General features: G+C 40.6%; 1 protein-coding gene across 2 annotated transcripts in view; it reads right to left on the reverse strand.

Moving 5' to 3' along the window:
* Positions 1 to 20,590, reverse strand: part of GRID1 (glutamate ionotropic receptor delta type subunit 1) — a 1,896,881-nt gene that overhangs the window by 294,961 nt on the left and 1,581,330 nt on the right. For both annotated transcript variants that reach the window (XM_073685862.1, XM_073685863.1), the window contains exon 10: positions 8,004 to 8,201. In XM_073685862.1, coding sequence (XP_073541963.1) covers positions 8,004 to 8,201 — 198 coding nt within the window. The remainder of the gene's footprint in view (positions 1 to 8,003; positions 8,202 to 20,590) is intronic.

Below are 20,590 nucleotides of genomic sequence, written 5' to 3' on the forward strand. Positions count from 1 at the left end.
GTCTAATGGTTAGACGGAGACCTGGAGAGGCATACAAGCCACAGTGTCTTGCACCCACTGTTAAATTTGGTGGAGGATCGGTGTTGATCAGGGGATGATTCAGCAAGGCTGGAATTGGGCAGATTAATCTTTGCAAAGGACGTATGAATCAAGCCGCATACAAGGATATCCTTGAAAAACACTTGCTTCCTTCTTGCTCAGGCAATGTTCCCCAACTCTGAGGACTGTTTTTTCCAGCAGGACAATGCTCCATACAACACAGCTAGGTCAAATAATGTGTGGCTTAAGGAACACCACATCAAGACCCAAAAGCAGTGTGAAAGACTGAATATTGATTTCTGAACTCTTCCTGAGTTAAAACATGAGTATTGTTGTTTCTAAATGGATAAGAACTTGTTTTCTTTGCATTATTTGAGGTCTGAAAGCACTGTTTCTTTTTAATTATTTTGATGATTTCTCATTTGCTGCAAATAAATACAAAATGTTTAGCTTTGAATTTCAGAGACATGTTGTCAGTAGTTTATAGGATAAAACAACAATGTAGATTTTACTCAAAAATATACAGTACAGACCAAAAATTTGGACACATTCTCTTGATGAGCTTCAAGAGGTAGTCACCGGAAATGGTTTTCACTTCACAGGTGTCCCCTGTCAGGTTTAATAAGTGGGATTTCTTGCCTTATAAATGGGGTTGGGACCATCAGTTGTGTTGTGCAGAAGTCTGGTGGATACACAGCTGATTGTCCTACTGAATAGACTGTTAGAATTTGTATTATGGCAAAAAAAAGCAGCTAAGTAAAGAAAACCGAGTGGCCATCATTACTTTAAGAAATGAAGGGCAGTCAGTTTGAAAAATTGGGAAAACTTTGAAAGCGTTCCCAAGTGCAGTTGCAAAAACCATCAAGCGCTACAAAGAAACTGGCTCACATGAGGACCGCCCCAGGAAAGGAAGACCAAAAGTCGCCTCTGCTTCTGAGGATAAGTTTATCCGAGTCACCAGCCTCAGAAATCGCAGGTTAACAGCAGCTCAGATTAGAGACCAGGTCAATGCCACACAGAGTTCTAGCAGCAGACACATCTCTTCAACAACTGTTAAGAGGAGACTTCCTAGGAAACCACTGCTAAGGACAGGCAACAAGCAGAAGAGACTTGGTTGGGCTAAAGAACACAAGGAATGGACATTAGACCAGTGGAAATTTGTGCTTTGGTCTGATGAGTCCAAATTTGAGATCTTTGGTTCCAACCACCGTGTCTTTGTGCGACGCAGAAAAGGTGAACGGATGGACTCTACATGCCTGGTTCCCACCATGAAGCATGGAGTTGGAGGTGTGATGGTGTGTGGGTGCTTTGCTGGTGACACTGTTGGGGATTTATTCAAAATTGAAGGCATACTGAACCAGCATGGCTACCACAGCATCTTGCAGCAGCATGCTATTCCTTCCGGTTTGCGTTTAGTTGGACCATCATTTTTTTTTCAACAGGACAATGACCCCAAACACACCTCCAGGCTGTGTAAGGGCTATTTGACCAAGAAGGAGAGTGATGGGGTGCTACGCCAGATGACCTGGCCTCTACAGTCACCAGACCTGAAACCAATCGAGATGGTTTGGGGTGAGCTGGGCCGCAGAGTGAAGGCAAAAGGGCCAACAAGTGCTAAGCATCTCTGGGAACTCCTTCAAGATTGTTGGAAGACCATTTCCGGTGACTACCTCTTGAAGCTCATCAAGAGAATGCCAATAGTGTGCAAAGCAGTCATCAAAGCAAAAGGTGGCTACTTTGAAGAACCTAGAATATAAGACATATTTTCAGTTGTTTCACACTTTTTTGTTAAGTATATAATTCCACATGTGTTAATTCATAGTTCTGATGCCTTCAGTGTGAATGTACAATTTTCATAGTCATGAAAATACAGAAAAATCATTAAATGAGAAGGTGTGTCCAAACTTTTGGTCTGTACTGTACCTATAAAGAGAAAAATCAGAGAAAATGAAAATTTTGCAGTGGTCTCTTAATTTTTCCCAGAGCTGTATATACTCTATCTGATGGAGTTAACTAAAAAAAATATATATATACATATATATATCTATATATATAGATATATATATATATATTTATATATATATATATGTATCTATATCTATATATATAGAGATAAAGATATAGATATATATAGAAATACAGTTAGGTCCATATATATTTGGACAGAGACAACATTTTTCATATTTTGGTTCTAGACATTACCACAATGAATTTTAAACAAAACAATTCAGATGCAGTTGAAGTTCAGACTTTCAGCTTTCATTTGAGGGTATCCACTTTAAAATTGGATAAAGGGTTTAGGAGTTTCAGCTCCTTAACATGTGCCACCCTGTTTTTAAAGGGACCAAAAGTAATTGGACAATTGACTCCAAGGCTATTTCATGGACAAGTGTGGGCAATCCCTTCATCATGTCATTCTCAATTAAGCAGATGAAAGGCCTGGAGTTGATTTGATGTGTGGTGCTTGCATTTGGAAGGTTTTGGTGTAAAATAAACATGCGGTCAAAGGAGCTCTCCATGCTGGTGAAACTAGCCATCCTTAAGCTGCAAAAACAGAAAAAACCCATCCGAGAAATTGCTAGAATATTAGGAGTGGCAAAATCTACAGTTTGGTACATCCTGAGAAAGAAAGAAAGCACTGGTGAACTCATCAATGCAAAAAGACCTAGGCGCCCACGGAAGACAACAGTGGTGGATGATCGCAGAATAATCTCCATGGTGAAGAGAAACCCCTTCACAACAGCCAACCAAGTAAACAACGCTCTCCAGGAGGTAGGCCTATCAATATCCAAATCTACCATAAAGAGAAGACTGCATGAGAGTAAATACAGAGGGTTCACTGCACGGTGCAAGCCACTCATAAGCAACAAGAAGAAAAAGGTTAGACTGGACTTTGCTAAAAAACATCTAAAAAAGCCAGCACAGTTCTGGAAGAACATTTTTTGGACAGATGAAACCAAGATCAACCTCTACCAGAATGATGGAAAGAGAAAAGTATGGTGAAGGCGTGGTACAGCTCATGATCCAAAGCATACCACATCATCTGTAAAACACGGCGGAGGCAGTGTTATGGCTTGGGCATGCATGGCTGCCAGTGGCACTGGGTATCTAGTGTTTATTGATGATGTGACACAGGACAGAAGCAGGCGAATGAATTCTGATGTATTCAGAGCCATACTGTGTGCTCAGATCCAGCTGAATGCAGCCAAACTGATTGGTCGTCGTTTCATACTACAGATGGACAATGACCCAAAGCAAAATGCCAAAGCAACCCAGGAGTTTATTTAAGCAAAGAAGTGGAATATTCTTGAATGGCCAAGTCAGTCACCTGATCTCAACCCAATTGAGCATGCATTCCACTTGTTAAAGACTAAACTTCAGACAGAAAGGCCCACAAACAAACAGCAACTGAAAACCACCGCAGTGAAGGCCTGGCAGAGCATCAAAAAGGAGGAAACACAGCGTCTGGTGATGTCCATGAGTTAAAGACTTCAGGCAGTCATTGCCAACAAAGGGTTTTCAACCAAGTACTAGAAATGAACATTTTATTTACAATTATTTAATCTGTCCAATTACTTTTGGTCCCTTTAAAAACAGGGTGGCACATGTTAAGGAGCTGAAACTCCTAAACCCTTCATCCAATTTTAATGTGGATACCCTCAAATGAAAGCTGAAAGTCTGAACTTCAACTGCATCTGAATTGTTTTGTTTAAAATTCATTGTGGTAATGTCTAGAACCAAAATTAGAAAAATGTCTCTGTCCAATATATATGGACCTAACTGTATAAATGTGTGTATATATATATATATATATATATATATATATATATATATATGTGTATATATATATTTTTTTTTTCAACTCCATCCTATGTCTGTCTAACTGTACATCATGTCAAGGATTCTGGACTACAATGACAAGTAGAAAGTAATGATGACCAATAGGAAAATTAACTAGCTGAAACTGAATGATGAAATGGTGTTGATATTTGTGGATAATGTACTAGATGTTAGTTTTAAGAGAAAAGCATTTGCACCAAATTGCTCAATTCTGACAACAAAGAAGTATTGACTCACATTGCTATTTCCTGCTGTATTTACCCCCACTGATCACATCCAGTTTGGGCCCTAATACCAGAGCTTAAGATTCTGATTCATCAGCTTTTGGCAATATTTAATGTTATCCCCTTCCCGACATTAGTAGTAAATATACGACATGGTGATCGCCCTCACACAGGGGTCTATGCACTTGCGATCGCCGCCAGGGGTCAGCTGATTCGGACAGCAGACACCGGGGACTCAGTGCCAGAAGCGGTGCATGCACCGCTCCAGGCACTTTAACCCACTAAATACTGTGATTGCTGTGATTGCAGCATTTAGCGTGCAGACAGAGGGAAGTAAGCCCTTCTGCCTTTGGATCAGAGACACCTTGACGTCATTGTGAGATCCCGATCATTGTCATGTTAATCCGATGTCGTAATGACAATATCTGGGTCACTAGAGCTAGCAAACTTGCGAGATCATGCTCAGTGCATGATCTAACAAGTTTGTCTGTCAGTGTAGAACTGACAGTTTGTATAGTATAGGAATGCTCCGGCATCCCTATACTATACAAGCGATCAGCCTGCAATTAGTGAAAGTCCCATAGTGGGACAAAGTGTAAAAGTAAAAAAAAGTGTATTTTTTGTAAATATCACAAAATAATAATAAAAAAATAAAAGTATATTGTACCCATTAATAAATATTTTTATGGAAAAAAAAATAAACAAAAAAAGTACACATATTTGGAATCATCCGGAATGAAATGACCTATAATACAGTCCCATTAGTTAACCCCTTCAGTGAACACCATAAAAAAAAAAAGAAATGATGCAAAAAATTATGCTTTATCATGAAACCGCCCAAAAAAAAGTGGAATAAAACGCGATCAAAAAGACGAATGTAAATTTGATGGTTTTTGTTCATTCTGCCTCCCAAAAATCAGAATAGAAAAATGTCATCAAAAAATGTCACATGTCCAAAGATGGTACGAATAAAAATGTCAACTCATCTTGCAAAAAACAAGCCATCACATGACTCTGTTGGCAGAAATATGGAAAAATTGTAGCTCTCAATACATGGCGATGCAGAAACTAGTTTTTGCAATAAAAAGCATCTTTTAGTGTGTGACAGCTGCCAATCATAAAAACCCAATATAAATCTGGTATCACTGTAATCGCTCTGACCCAAAGAATAAAGTTTCCTAATCAATTATACCACATGAGGAATGGCGTAAAAATAAATAAAACCAATTCTTCACCTACTGTTGATTTGCTAATTCAGCCTCCCAAAAATCACAGTAAGGCTCAGCTCACGTCCATCCTGTGCTCTGCGCTGAGTGCTTACACTGGGGTATCTATGTAAATCTCTGAAATACGAGATTCAGACATAACCCCCGGTTGAAGATTCCCTATAATGAGGCAGATGCAGGCACTGTGGATGCCATCTGACCTGTGATTGAATGGTGATCATCTTTAGGCGTGCATAAAAGTGCCATCGGCCACAATTTTGTGCACTTCTGAAAAGGACAATGCTTAACAGAGGCCAGACTGAGTCCAAAGTAACTCTGCTGCTTCATTATAGTTAATGGATCCCTAGGGGGTTTCATCTGAATAATGTCATTTGGAGATTGAGATGGAAACCCCTATATAAGTGTTCAGCATAGAGTACTGGACATATGTCATCCAAAATGTTATGTAAAATGTTTCTAACAAAAGATTCAAATCAATCCACAAAAAAAGCACCCCACTCAGGTCTGTCGTCTGTCATTGGAAATATAGAGGGCTTCCAAGCATTTCAGCAAATTCTGCTCCCCGAAATCCAAATGCCATCCCTCCACTCTGAGCCCCAGTGTGACTAAACCACATTTAGCATTCACGTGTTTGGCATTTCTGTTGTGATGAGAGCCTAATTTATGGGTGCGTGCCTCCAGAAGCATGAGCTGGACACAGCGTACTAGTCACTACACCGTACTGGTCACTACAGCATACTGGTCACTACAACGTACTGGTCACTATGCAGTTTGCAATTTTCACTCAGCAACATCCATTGCTGCTTATTTCTGGAATAAAGTCAAAATAGTCACTTCACCTAGGGATAAATTCCCAAAGGGGTGTAATTTACAAATTAGGGTCACTTAAGGGGGTATTCTGCTATTCTATCACTTAGAGATTCTGAATATGGAATCTGCATACTATTCTAGAAAAATCTGCACTCCAGGAGGCAAATAGTGCTCCATCCCTCCCGAGTCTCGCCAAGTGGCTAAGCAGTACTGTACTGCCACATATGGGGTATTACTACATTCAGCAGAAATTGTGGGACAAATTTCGGTGGCATTTTTACCCATTTCCCAATGTAAAAATGTAAAATCTGGGGCTAGAGCAAAATTCAGGTGGTAAAAATGTAATTTTTTTTTCTTCACTGCTGAATGGTATAAAATTATGTGATCCAACTGTAGTGTCAATATGATCACTGCACCATTAGATAAACTCATTGAAAGGAGTAGTTTGTATAATGGGGTTTAATATGGAGGGTTTGCTGTTCTGGCACCTCAGGGGCTCTGCCAATGTGACATGGCACCCTCAAACCAGTCCAACATGGTGCTTCTTCCCTTCTGAGTTTTGCACTGTGCATTAAAATTATTTCCCCCCCACATATGGGGTATCTGTGTGCTCAGTAGAAATTGCACAATGAATGTTGGGGTCCATTTTCTCCTGTTACCCTTGGAAATTAAAAATTTGGGGTTAAAAAACATTTTTGTGGGAAAATGCATTTTTTTTATTTTCACAGCACTGCGTTATAAACTTCTGTGAAGCATTTGGGGGTTCAGGGTGCTCACCACTCATCTAGATAAGTTTCCTGAGGGGTATAGTTTCCAAAATGTTGTCACTTGTTGGGATTTACACTGTTTAGGCACATCAGGGGCTCTCCAAATGCGACATGGCGTCCGCTATTTATTCCAGCAAATTTTACATTCAAAAAGTCAAATGGCGCTCCTTCCCTTCCGAGCCATGCCGTGCGCCCAAACACTGGTTTTCCTCTGCATATGAGGTATTGGCTTACTCGGGAGAAATTTAACAACAAATTGTATGGTGCAGTTTACTCTTATGAAAATGCAAAATTTGAGGCTGAATAAAATTTTTGTGGGAAAAATGTGAAAATTTTATTTTTACTGCTCAGTATTCTAAATTTCTATGAAGCACCTTCAAGGTGCTCACCAAACATCTAGATAAGTTCCCTGAGGGGACACACTGAAAACGCATATGCTTTTTTACCGACAGGCTTTCCTCATCTCATTCAAGTCTATGGGGAAAATCCACAAATAAAATGAATATTTTCTGCAACAGAAATTGACATGTTCTGGATTTCAAAGGCGCACGACGGGTCAGTTTACTCTGTGAAAAAAGCACAGTGGGCATAATATTTCTATAAATCCAATCCACTTTGCTGGAATGGTAACACACTATGTTTTTTTTTTTTTCTGTAAAAATATGCAGTGTCCAAAACGAACCAAATACTCATCATGGGAACTTAACCTTAGTTAGTATTGATGCCTGTTTCACTGTCATAAGATGTAAAGATCTTGAAATTTATCTAGATTTTCTAAAAGCCTCTATTAGATCTCATATATAAAATACACTAAATCAAAGGAGAGATATTGCTCAAAGCAGCCAATCAAAATGTTGTAATTTTTCTATTGCATGTTGGAAAAAGAAATTGACATTTTAACACTTTGTTTCCTCTAATGTATATTAATGAAGCTCATTATATTCTGCTCTCTGGGTGTTAAAATGAACAAAGCCCAACATTATTTGCATTACCAGCAAATTGTTTTGTATCTTCTTTGTTGTTTAATTTAGCATTACAAATCATATTTACATACACTTCAAGTCTAAACCACTTATAGAGATTTAACCTCTTATTACCTTATTTATGAGTTCACCTATCATGCCATTCCAGGAACCATTAGGAAGGGGATGTCCATACTTTCCATCAGGAACTTGGTATATTTCATACTTAAAACCAAGATTTTGAGATAATGCATCCAGGACATCTATTGAAAAACCTTTATACTTCTTTGGTTGACCAAGTATGTTCTCTGCAACCATTACAAAAGGTTCTTCCTAAAATACAAATAATGCACAGTTAATACCATCATTAACATTATTGTTATCCATCTTTCATCATTCAGTTGCCCTATTTGACTAATAATTCACAAATGTTAACTCAATTATTTAATTTGAGCATTGTTCACATACAACTTTGTTGCTTATTCTTATGAGAGTTCATAATTTTTTTGTATTGCTCAAACTATTTTTACATATATGACAAGCTTAAAGAAGCACTCCCATCAAAAATTTTATCCTCTTAATATATTGAAAAAGGGGCAAAATGAGCAATTGGGAGTTCGAAGTGCTTTAAAATATGATTGCAATAAATTATGAGGAAAAAAGGATACAAACTCTGATGGGAGTGCTCCTTTAAAGAGTACATGGTTTTTCATTTTTAGAACTCGAATTGTACAATCAAACATAAGAAATGTTTTAATATATATTATTTCAGGAAAATGCATCTTTTTCCACTTACAAGCCTCACACTGTCTATTGCACTGAACATCTGTTCTGGAGTGACTGTTCATACCAGTCTTCACTGAAGACAGGCTTTCAGCTAACTGAGGGATCAGATTACAGCTGCAGCCTATAGAAGTGTATGAAAAGGAGGAAGTAGCTAGAGGAAGAGTCAGAGACACTCACTGCTAAAAAAATGCAGCTCAAAAATTCAGGATACAAATTATATCATCTGAAATAGTGTTGTTCCTCATGTACAAACAAATGACGGCATATCCTTAAAAATTACCTGAAACAACAGGTAAATCTTAAGGAGTAGGCTCAGAAGATATATAGTTATTGCATAAAAATTGTGCTGCAAAAATTCCATAGCACATTGGTAGCATCAATATTCACACTAAATTCTGACAATATCAATATATTTACTGCATAAATGATAGAGATAAGTTACTGACTTCACCCTTTACTTTGCAAAGGGCAATATCTGCCGTAAATACCCGCAGCATAAATTAACTGGCTGAAGATGTAAAATCTGCAGTGTATGTCAAATTAAACTCGAGGTATTCTCTGAAGCGAGTGGGTGAGATACAATCTTATTCCTGATGCAGGTACTGTAGTACACAGAGGATTTTCTGTTTTGATTATCTGAACAGAAAAGCCACTGGAAATACAAGACACGTGGACTTACCTTAATGCTGCATGTCTTCAAAACATTATGGCAGATTTATTAAAACTGTCTAAAAGAAAAAATTGTCTTTCTTGGCTATATCAACCACAGTGCAGCTTTAATTTTACAAGAGCTGTTGATAAATAAAAGCTGAGCTGTGATTTTTTTTTTTAGGTATGGGCAATAAAACCAATTTTCTTTAAAAAAAAAACAAAAAAAACAAATGTGGCCCCATGAATTAAAGAATTCTCGTTCTCTACTCATATTAACAAGTCATTTGTTTATCATGACTTAACCTAGCTAGATAGTAAAAAACTAGTTGCTGATCAATTACATTCTAACCCAAATCTAAAATCAGAAATCTTGCAATTTTAACCCTGGTAAATAAGTTTATAATAGACTCATATTTCTATCCTGTACAGATGCGTTTTCAACAGTTATCAGAAATAGCATATCAATGACCTTTATCATCTATCAGTCCATAAACAGTAAATAACATTTGATCCACAATTCTCAATAGGTATTGGTCATATATCACCTCATTGTTGCATAGTTAGTATGGTGGAAAAAAGACTCAAGTCCATTTAATTCAACTGAGGGATGGGAAAGGATAAATAAAATGGGGTATGATCACAACTGTACTAAAGAGCAAGTTTTTTCCTCCTGTTCCCCAGTGTCAATCAATTGGATCAACATACATAGCAAATATTTTAAACACATATAGGCCCTTTTTGATTCTATCAATGGTACCCACTGGGTCTCTGTCATAACTTAGTGTCATCTGAAAAAATAGAAACATCACTATTAATTCAATCATATACATCATTAAAAAATAAATTGGATACTATTGCACCCAGCACAGAACCTTGGAGTGCTCCATTTATAACTGGAGACCATTCAGAGCTGCAGACTTCATTAGAATTTTATGGGTGAGATCCTTGAAGACAGAAGTTTCGGAGGCAATTGATGAGGAATGCATAAGTGTGGAGAAGAGAAGGAGGTCATGGGAGGATCAGAGATAATGTGTGGGAAGATATCGGAACATTAAATCAGAGATATATGGAGTAGAAAGATAATGCATGACTTTGTAGTTCAATGTTATTAGTGTGAACTGGAAACATTGGGGAATTGGGAGCCAATGAAGGGATTTGCAGAGGGGATAAGTGGAGGAGTAGCGAGTAGAAAAGTGGATTAGTTTGGCAGTTAAGGATGGACTGCAGAGGTGCGAGCCTGTTGCCCAGGGGGCCACACAGGCGGATTTTGCAGTAGTCCAGGTGGGAGATGATGAGGGTATTCATTAACATTTTAGTATATTCAGGGTCGAGGAAAGGGTGGATTCTGGAAATAATTTTGAGTAGGAGACTGCAGGAGGTGGTAAGAGCTTGGGTGTGCAGTTTGAAGCAAAGGGCAGAGTCAAGGGTTACTCCGAGGCAGAAGACTTCCTGTATAGGGAAAAGTGTGATATAATTTATTGTGATAGATAGGTTGGATAGGGGAGATAGGTGAGATGGAGGAAAGATGATGAGTTTAGTTTTGTCCACATTGAACTTTAGGAAGCATGATGTGAAGAAGGATGATATGGCTGACACTCTGGAATTCTGGACAGTTGAGAGGTGACATCAAGGCCAGAGAGGTATATCTGAGTGACGTCAGTGTATAGGGGGTATAGGTCTTATCCACCACCACCATCATCATCATCATCATTATTGTCTTCAACTACCATCACCTGTACATCTACCAGTGCCAGTGACTCAACCACCTCAGCAGACAGAGCCAGCAACACGGCTAGGTGTTTGAATCTTGTCCTTCAATGTCCCTTGTTATCGGAGTATGAAAGCTGACTTTTCATCTCATCCAATAAATCAACTGAAAGAAGTTGTTGTAAAATATCTTCATTATCTCACAGAGTGCTGTAGATTAATGAACTAATATGCAGAATAGATACAGGAGTCATTGACAAAATTTAAAGTCTGCAATATAAAAGATTAATGCACTTTCCAGAATAATTTAGCTGCCAGAGGCAAAGGGGGCAGATTGTGACCTCTGTTTAGTAGTACTATTGCCCAGATGGTTGGTGCTATAGGTGGCGGTGTTGATGCTGCTTGCGACTCCCACATTCTAAACTTTGGTATATTTTCTTTTCTGCCACTATGCCCCATCCATTGCCATTACCACTTTTTATTTTACCATAATTTTAGTATACAGCTATGATTAAACAATCCATGATTGCTCCAATTTACTCTCTTACTGACCTCGCACAATATGGGTTTTGTCGTATATGTACTTTTAACATTAGTAAAAAAAAATTTCCCTTTCAAATATTTAAATAATTTTTTGTAGCTAGAAATACAGGTTAATTTTTATATTTCTTTTTTTCTGATGGCAGGGAAAATGTAAAGAAAATTAGGAAATGTGTATATATTTTTCACTTTATGTATTTATTTTTGATGCAACCAAAAATGACAGAAAAAAATATTTTAAGTTCTCTTCCCCTTTCGGAAAAAATAATTTAATAGATTGGACATATTTTGTTTTAAATGGGGGAAAGGCAAGAATCATTGATTTAGACTGGCATCAGTATCTCTTTTCTTGGTTTTGTTTTCTTTCTTTATGCTTTTTTTTCTTTGTTCTTTCATTTATTTTTGACACTGTGCCCCCTATACAGTCTTAAAAGAAATCTGATGTAATTTAAACATATTAAATCCTTCTTTTTATTTCTGATTTCCCTTTTAACTGGGGTTGGTATAATAGCCCCTGTTACAGGGATATTTCAGCCTCATGCCTTCATAGCATGGCTGACTGGGTCACTTATGACCCACAAGATCCTGCTCCCTTCCTAAATCAAATGACCACATTAGTGCCAGAAGATAAAGAACAGCCAGTGCAACTGCTTTGTAATTTATATGCATAAGCTTTGGTTTAGCGCGGTGTATACAGAGATTAAGAATTTAAATACGGTAATAAGATGTCTAGATGTGTCTGTCAGCCAGTTTCCCACCCTCACTGCTTCACAATCTTGTGTAAGCTGCTTAGACTGCATTGATTCTTTAGAATGTCAATGCAGACTTATGTGTGGGCTGGCCAGACATTCATAGTCTTTAGGAAGTCCAAAAGTATTTCATATTTCCAAAAAAATGTAACTACAGTAATTCAAATTTTGATAAAAAAAGGACTGAACAAGAAATGCAATGTTAGTAAGCATGACGTCCAAAACTCCTATAGCAAAAACAGCTAGTAGTATTGGTATGGGATGTACGAGTCTAAAATATAAGTACTGCATCAGTGCAGTGTTGGCTGTCAGTCAAAATGCTGGGGAATGCTTATAGCTGCTGCTCACAGTATAGTGAGTGATGATTGAAGCCACATCGACAAGTCAGCTTGATTGAATGCCACCAACCCTCGGGAAATATTTTAATTTTCTCCTGGGTGCTGCTCTTTCAGTTCAGCGGCCAGAATAACACTATATCTGCAGGGAAATGACTGGTTCCCTTTAAAAGAAACTGGGCAAATTTTTTGACAATCCACATGAATTGAATCTAATTTTTTTCGAATTTTCAGAGACCTTAATATTATATGAAAGTCAACATGAAATTGATTTGCATCAAATTGATATATTGATCTTTAAGTTTCTCCAATTAGGCATCTATATGGGACCGTTTCAAAGTTCTATACAAAGTTCAAAAACATATCCACAGTTATCTCTCTGTCCAGGTTTCTATTCACTTCTTCATAAAATTTACCAGGTAAAGTCTGACAACTTCTGGAATTACTAAAACTATATTAGCTTTCACTCATAATGCTATTTTCTATAACATATTCCTGTATAAAAATTCCTTACAAGATCCTCAAAATTTTTTCCTGCAATAGATGTTAAGGTTATTTGACTACAGTTGCCTGGGAATGACGTGGACCTCTTTCTCCTAACTTTATTATGCCATTTACCCAAATAAGAACATGCCTAGAAAGCTCTCTAGAAGAAATGAATGAATCAAAACCAGGTTATTGCTCCCAATATCCATGTGGATGCTAAAAATAAAGTTTTAAATAGCCTTTTTTATTTCTCCTCCCCTTCTTCAAAGAGCGATAACTTTTATATTTTTCCATTGACATAGCCATATGAGGGCTTGTCTTTTGCAGAGTGAGTTGTACTTTTTGATTGACAACATTCACTTTAGTCATACAATGTACTGGAAAGTGGGAAAAAATTCCAAGTACCGAGAAAATGCAAAAAAAAAAAAATCGCAATTTCACAATTTTTTTTTGTACTTTTTTATTTACAGCGTTCATTATGTGGTAGAAATCACTTGTCAATGTAATTATCCAGGTCAGTATGGTTGCGGTGATATCAAACATGAGTAGGTTTTTGTATAAAAGTGGTGAAAAGAAATTGGAAATTCATAAAAAAAATTGTAAAAACAAACTATTTTGCGTGTGTCGCCATTTTCCTAGCCCTGTAACATTTATAATTTCCTGCCGATATAATTATGTGAGGGCTTGGCTTTTTGTTTTAGTTTTATTTTAGGAGGGCCTGAATACATTTTTATTGATACTGTAAAGGACATATAGATACTCATGCTATAGCAACTCCACTTTGTCTGCTTGCTTTTAAATCATGTTATTATACTCCTTGCATAACATGCATTCTTTCCTTCTTTTCTCATGCTTCACATGCATTTTTCCCACACTAACCTTTTCTCACAAGAACATTCTGTGAGACACCCCGCTCCTGTTATCTAGCTAGTCTGAGCCGGGATGGGTAACCTTGTAAATTTCCATCGTGCGCCGAACTAACGATGATATATGACCATATGTGTGTTTCCATAATAATTGCACTAACATTGTCCTAAGCCTGTAGTACTGTAGTACGGCTGTAGATGATTGGCTATTGATATACTCAAAACAATATAAAATGCTAAGTAGAAATAAACGGGATTAGAGATTCTCTGAATCCTCCCATACAGAGCACTGTCTCCATTTGGTTTTCTGTGGATTGTGCAATCAACCTTGTAACAAAATAATTTGACACTCACTTGGTCAACCGTGAAGGGTCATTACTGCCCTCCCTCAACAGCTTGGTGCCGTGACTCGGATCCCTAACAAGGGATGCCCACCACCCCTGGACCTCCTCAAAGAGAGACTGGCTTTCAGCCTCCCCCACTGGAATTGGGACTGATCATCCCCCACAAAAAGCCACTGTAAGTGCACGAGTTATTTAATAGTGATACTGATCGTTTGGCGTGGTTTCCATGTGGTGTGTGGTTGTTTGCAGCATCTCCAGATGTCTTGGTTGGATATAGTCAAAGGTGAGACTATAAGGGGTTTAGTCCCATTAGGGGTCTGATATTGATAACTTTCAAAGCAGTATCACCTCGGATTGACAAGTGAATATTGTGTAAATCTTCCTTAACTTCTGACAAAGATCCTTAGGAGACTGAACACTGTTAGGTTCAGTCGCGGCAGGTGATCGAAGACTGGGTAGGACACGCACACAGATATACATATATCTAGTGTCCGGAGAGCTGCGGACGAGAGTTCTCCTCCTTTCATCTGAGCCGTTCGTGACTCCCCCGACGGGAGGGGTGAAGTGAAGTCAGTGGAACAGCTGGTGAGGTCCAGCCGGACTCGTGCTGTGCACAAATTAAGGATCTTGAGTCAGTTGTAGTGATTAATCAATGTTTCCGTGGAGCAGAAAGAAATTGTCTCTCCCGCAGGAGGGAGAGGATGTTATGAATATCATGGTCAGTCGAGAAGGGAAAAGATCATTTAAGAATGCACCACAAGTGTTTAAGGTGTTAATTTTTCCCGTGGAGGGGAGACTTCAGCCTGCGTTGTGGGACGAAGGAATCCATCAGAACAGGGGAAGATTAGCTGACTGTGGATTGTTGGAAGACACTGAAAAATTCAGGAAAGTTGCACATGAGATTTGTGATGAAGGATATGTTGAAATAGAGGAGGAGATGAAGCCTGGTTATTTCAATTATTTTTATGTAAAGAAGGGAAAATTATCTAGCCCTGTAACGAAGACTGGCTGTTTTGTGCTACAAAATGAAGCTGATGAGGACAAGATAGAGGAGGAAGTAGGATCCCCTTCCCGACTTATGTGTCCACAAACCGAATCTGAAGCCCCTAAAGAAGCATCCCATACCCCCACAAATGTAGCCGTAACCCAGCCCCTCAATCCGGAAACTGAGCAATTTTTGCCTAAGGAGACTAAATACCCTGCACTTCCCACTGGTGGCCAGCCACCATCAAATAACCCAGATGGCTGGCTTTGTAATGTGTGTTGGGCCACTAATCCAGGATGGCGTGAGACGTGCTATAATTGTGGAGCACGCAGACCCGGTGCTGCAGCACCAGCCTTCCCATTACTTAACGCTGACGTTGGTTATTATACACCATTGCCCCCACCTGCTCCTGCCATGGTCCACACTCCATTCTCAGAAACCTAGCATTTTTGCGGCGGCACCCCCGGTAGTCTGTAGAAAGCCTAAAAAGTGCCCAAAACGATAGTGACAATGCTCAAAAGACATGGAGACAGCATGTGCATTGCCACAAGAAGCATTTCTGACAACTAGGTCACGGCTGACAACAATGTGGTCAGAGGTAATAAGCCACTTTAACGGGCTCAAAATTAAACGTTCAAAAACGAAACTGAAACGGTTTTTCTGTGAAATATGTTAAGGAACTTACTTTCCAAGGTAAAGACTTGTGCATAAGGTAAAAAAAATAACCAAAAACAAAAATACTCCTCCACACCTTGGGCTATGTTCACAAGTAGCATTTTTTATGCATTTTTGCACTTTTGTATTGCTTTCAACCGTGACAAATGCATTCACCGGGAAATGTCATTTTAACATTTAACAACCTTATCTGGCCATGTACTGTGTGACACATGCATACAGTGCTGAAAAGACATGGGAACAGCATGGGGGAGACCCCTGGAAGCATCTCTGACACCCAGGTCACTGCCTAAAAGTGTACCCATCAGAAGTGATCCTTTCCGCATCAGAAGATGCAGACTTGCAACTATCCCCATGCAAGTCCTTGTCCCAGGGCAGTGTTCAATTGTACCTCCCCCATTCCTTGCAATGCAAGCGCAAGTATGCAGCTTGCCACCCACCCACCCCCAGGCTGCAATACCATACTGCTAGCTTGCTTGCACTTGAAATGGGGCCTTTTAGTTTGGAGGAGACTGAAGCTGACCTCTACCTCATGGCTGCTTCGGCAGCGAGGTATCCATACTCAGTCCCCAGCCGCCCGGTAGTCGGGCATCCACACTCGGTCCCCAGCCGCCAGGGAGCAGCCGGGTGTCCATACTTGGTCCCCAGCCGCCCCATGGCCGGGTGTCCACATACGGTCCCCTGCCGCCTGGGGGCGGCCGGATGTCCATAAACGGTCCCCAGCCGCCCCTATTTCTCCTTGAAACTTCCCTGACACTTTTGTTAGCCTGGCCTGCTTTATTGCAGTATTGGACAAGCCCACCAGAGAACCAGACTCCTCCGGTGGGCCCTGGTTTCTCCATCAGGGGAGTTGGGAGAGCCAAGGTGAGAAGCATGATGATGATAGAAGTTAGCATCTGCTTTGTTTTCTCAGAATGCAAGCGTAAGTGTGCAACCAGCCACCCAACCACCCCCAGGCTGCAATACCATACTTCTAGCTTGTGCTTGAAATGGGGCCTTTTAATTTGGAGGAGGCCGTAGCTGGCCACTACCTCATGGCTGCTTCGGCAGCGAGGTATCCATACTCAGTCCCCAGCCGCCCGGTGGCCGGGTGTCCACGCTCGGTTCCCAGCCTCCAGGGGGCGGCCGGGTGTCCATACTCGGTCACCAGCCGCCCCGCGGCCGGGTGTCTACACACGGTCCCCAGCCGCCTGGGGGAGGATATATCCTCGTTAAAGCCCAGGCGAAACGCGCGTTGGATTCAGGTCTTACGGGTCAATACAGCTCTGTTATTTGTATCTACTCTATACTGCCTCATTGACTGTTTTGCACTGTGAGTCTATCTACTTACACTTTGTATCTTATGTAAACCTCACATGATTAATTGCAGTGCGGATCTTTTATATATTTGCAGCACGTGACTTAATTTGATTCATTAGTGAACACTTTTATATGTACTATAGCTGTCAAATCCCGGCGACCTTTGTTTGTGTTGCTTCCCTTTCCTTATTATATTTATGTATTTTTCATTGTTTTTAATATATTAATAATAAATGTTATATTTTATATATTATCGTCCAGGTGTCATATTATAGGTTTTTGCTCCTCCGAGGATTGCTGGATGTTTTCCTGCTACTATCCCAGTTCTATGACTCCCGTTAAAACAAAGCTTCAGGTGATGAATGATGGATGAGGTGGTGGCAAAGGAGAAAGAGCAGGAGAAACAGGGACCATTCACATCAATATCAGGCCAGTCAACCACACATGTCTTGCAGGATATGTGTCTGTACCAAAAGGAGCGGTTCGGCTACACAGTTAAAGGGCATGCAGTGAGCGCAATGCCTAACAAAAATTTCGAGGCACTCCAATGCCCCTTGGAAGTGACATGGAGGTCAGAGGGCCTTAACTAAACCATTTTTTCCATTTATAGCAACTGGGTCTCCTGTGCACTGTTGGCCTAAGCAGTGAATGGAAGGCTTTCCAAAAATTATGAGGAACTGCAATGTCCCTTGAAACAGACATGGATTACAGCATACTAAAAACCTTCTACCCATTATTGGGGAGTGGGTCTCCCTTAATGTTTGCCTATGCATTGAAAAGCAAAAGCTGACTAAAATTAGGAGGAAATGCAATGCCCGTTGGAAGAATGGTGGAGGTCGCAGTGGAATAAAAAGACAATATCAATGCCCCTTGGAAAAGTGGTGGAGGTCGCAGTAGCTTAACAAGATGGTTTTAATGCCCCTTGGAAGAATGGTGGAGATCGCAGTGAAATAAAAGGACAATATCAATGCCCCTTGGAAAAGTGGTGAAGGTCGCAGTAGCTTAACAAGATGGTTTTAATGCCCCTTGGAAGAATGGTGGAGTTCGCAGTGGAATAAAAAGACAATATCAATGCCCCTGGGAAAAGTTATGGAGGTCGCAGTAGCTTAACAAGATGGTTTTAATGCCCCTTGGAAGAATGGTGTAGGTCGCAGTGGAATAAAAAGACAATATCAATGCCCCTGGGAAAAGTGGTGGAGGTTGCAGTAGCTAAACAAAACGGTTTTAATGCCCCTTGGAAGCGACGTGGAGGTCGGAGTAGCTAAACAAGACGGTTTTAATGCCCCTTGGAAGAGACGTTGAGGTAGCTGTAGCTTAACAATATGGTTATAATGCCCCTTGGAAGAGACGTGGAGGTTGCAGTAGCTTAACAAGACGGTTTTAATGCCCCTTGGAAGAATGGTGGAGGTCACAGTAGCTTAACAAGATGGTTTTAATGCCCCTGGAGAAAGTGGTGGAGGTCGCAGTAGCTTAACAAGACAGTATTAATGCCCCTTGGAGGAGACGTGGAGGTTGCAGTAGCTTAACAAGATGGTTATAATGCCCCTTTGAAGAGACGTGGAGGTTGCAGTAGCTTAACAAGACGGTTTTAATGCCCCTTGGAAGAATGGTGGAGGTTGCAGTAGCTTAACAAGACGGTTTTAATGCCCCTGGGGAAAGTGGTTGAGGTCGCAGTAGCTTAACAAGACAGTTTTAATGCCCCTTGGAAGAGATGTGGAGGTTGCAGTAGCTTAACAAGACGGTTTTAATGCCCCTTGGAAGAATGGTGTAGGTCGCAGTGGAATAAAAAGACAATATCAATGCCCCTGGGAAAAGTGGTGGAGGTCGCAATAGCTTAACAAGACGGTTTTAATGCCCCTTGGAAGAGACGTGGAGGTTACAGTAGCTTAACAAGATGGTTTAAATGCCCCATTGAAGAGCCATGCAGTACAACTTCTAAAAAACATAATTCCCATTATTGTGGAGTGGGTCTCCCATAGTCTTTGCCTATGCCTTCCAAGCAAAAGCTGCCAAAAATTAGGACGGAGGAACTTGCAATGCTGGCAAAAAAGAGCCATGCAGTACAGCATCTTATAAACATTACTCCCATTATTGGGGAGTGGGTCTCCCATAGTCTTTTCCTATGCCTTCCAAGCAAAAGCTGCCAAAAATTAGGACGGAGGAACTTGCAATGCTGGCAACATGGACCAAGGTCACCCTGTTGGTATAGTGGTGGTGGAGGCTGAGGATAAGGAGAAGAGCAAAATACAGCCGAAATGAGGAAGCGTATACCCATGCATGTGTGGATGTGAAGCGGTGCATGGGAAAACACCTCCCGAAATAACACAGTGGATTTGACTTTATATTACTCAGCTGTCATATTTGGTGGTGATGAGAAGTCTGGCAGAATCCAGCCCTTGTTCATTTTGATAAGGGTCAGCTTGTCAGCATTGTCAGTTGACAGGCGAGTGCGCTTATCTGTTATAATTCCCCCAGCGGCACTAAAAACCCGCTCCGATAACACGCTAGTGGCAGGGCAGGCCAGGACCTCCAAGGCGTACAGAGCGAGTTCATTCCAAGTGTCCAGCTTGGATACCCAATAATTAAAAGGCACAGTGGAATCAAGGAGGATGCTGGTACGGTCGGCAAGGTACTCACTCACCATCTTTTGAAACTTTCCACTCCTTGTGAGAGTACCCCGCGCCTCAGGGCCTGTAAGCTGGGCGGGTCTCAGAAAACTGTCCCAGAATGTTGACAGTGTTCCCCTGCCTCTGCTGGATTGGAGTTGCGTCTCTCTCAACAATACGCCTTGGTTGGGTAATGAACTTTGACCTCTGCCGCTAGCATGTTCAGATGGGAATTTTTTTAACAGTTCTGCAGCAAGGGCCTTCTGGTACTGCCCCATTTTTGTAGACCTCTCCACCTCAGGAATAAGAGAGTGAAAGTTCTCCTTGTAGCAGGGGTCTAAAAGTGTCACCAACCAGTAATGACTGTCACCCAACATTTTGATAACGCGAGGGTCACGGTTAAGGCAGCGTAACATAAAGTCAGCCATGCGTGCCAGCCTGGTAACGGGCAAGACTTCCATGTCCTCACAAAGATGAAGACTGACCATGCTCTTCTCCTCCTCCTCCTCCTCCCCTCTGTCCTCAGGCCACCCACGCTGAACCGACGGTATGACAGTTGTAGAGGTACTACCGTCTACAGCGCATGATACCAGCTCCTGTTCTTCCTCCTCCTCCTCCTCTCCCTCATTGTCCCCCAATGCACATTGGAATGAGATGAGGCTGGGCTGTGTGTAATCGCCCACTACGGCTTCT

This window comes from Phyllobates terribilis, unplaced genomic scaffold (assembly GCF_046119375.1).
Source record: "Phyllobates terribilis strain yellow unplaced genomic scaffold, ASM4611937v1 Scaffold_5__5_contigs__length_657084704, whole genome shotgun sequence".
NCBI lineage: Eukaryota > Metazoa > Chordata > Amphibia > Anura > Dendrobatidae > Phyllobates > Phyllobates terribilis.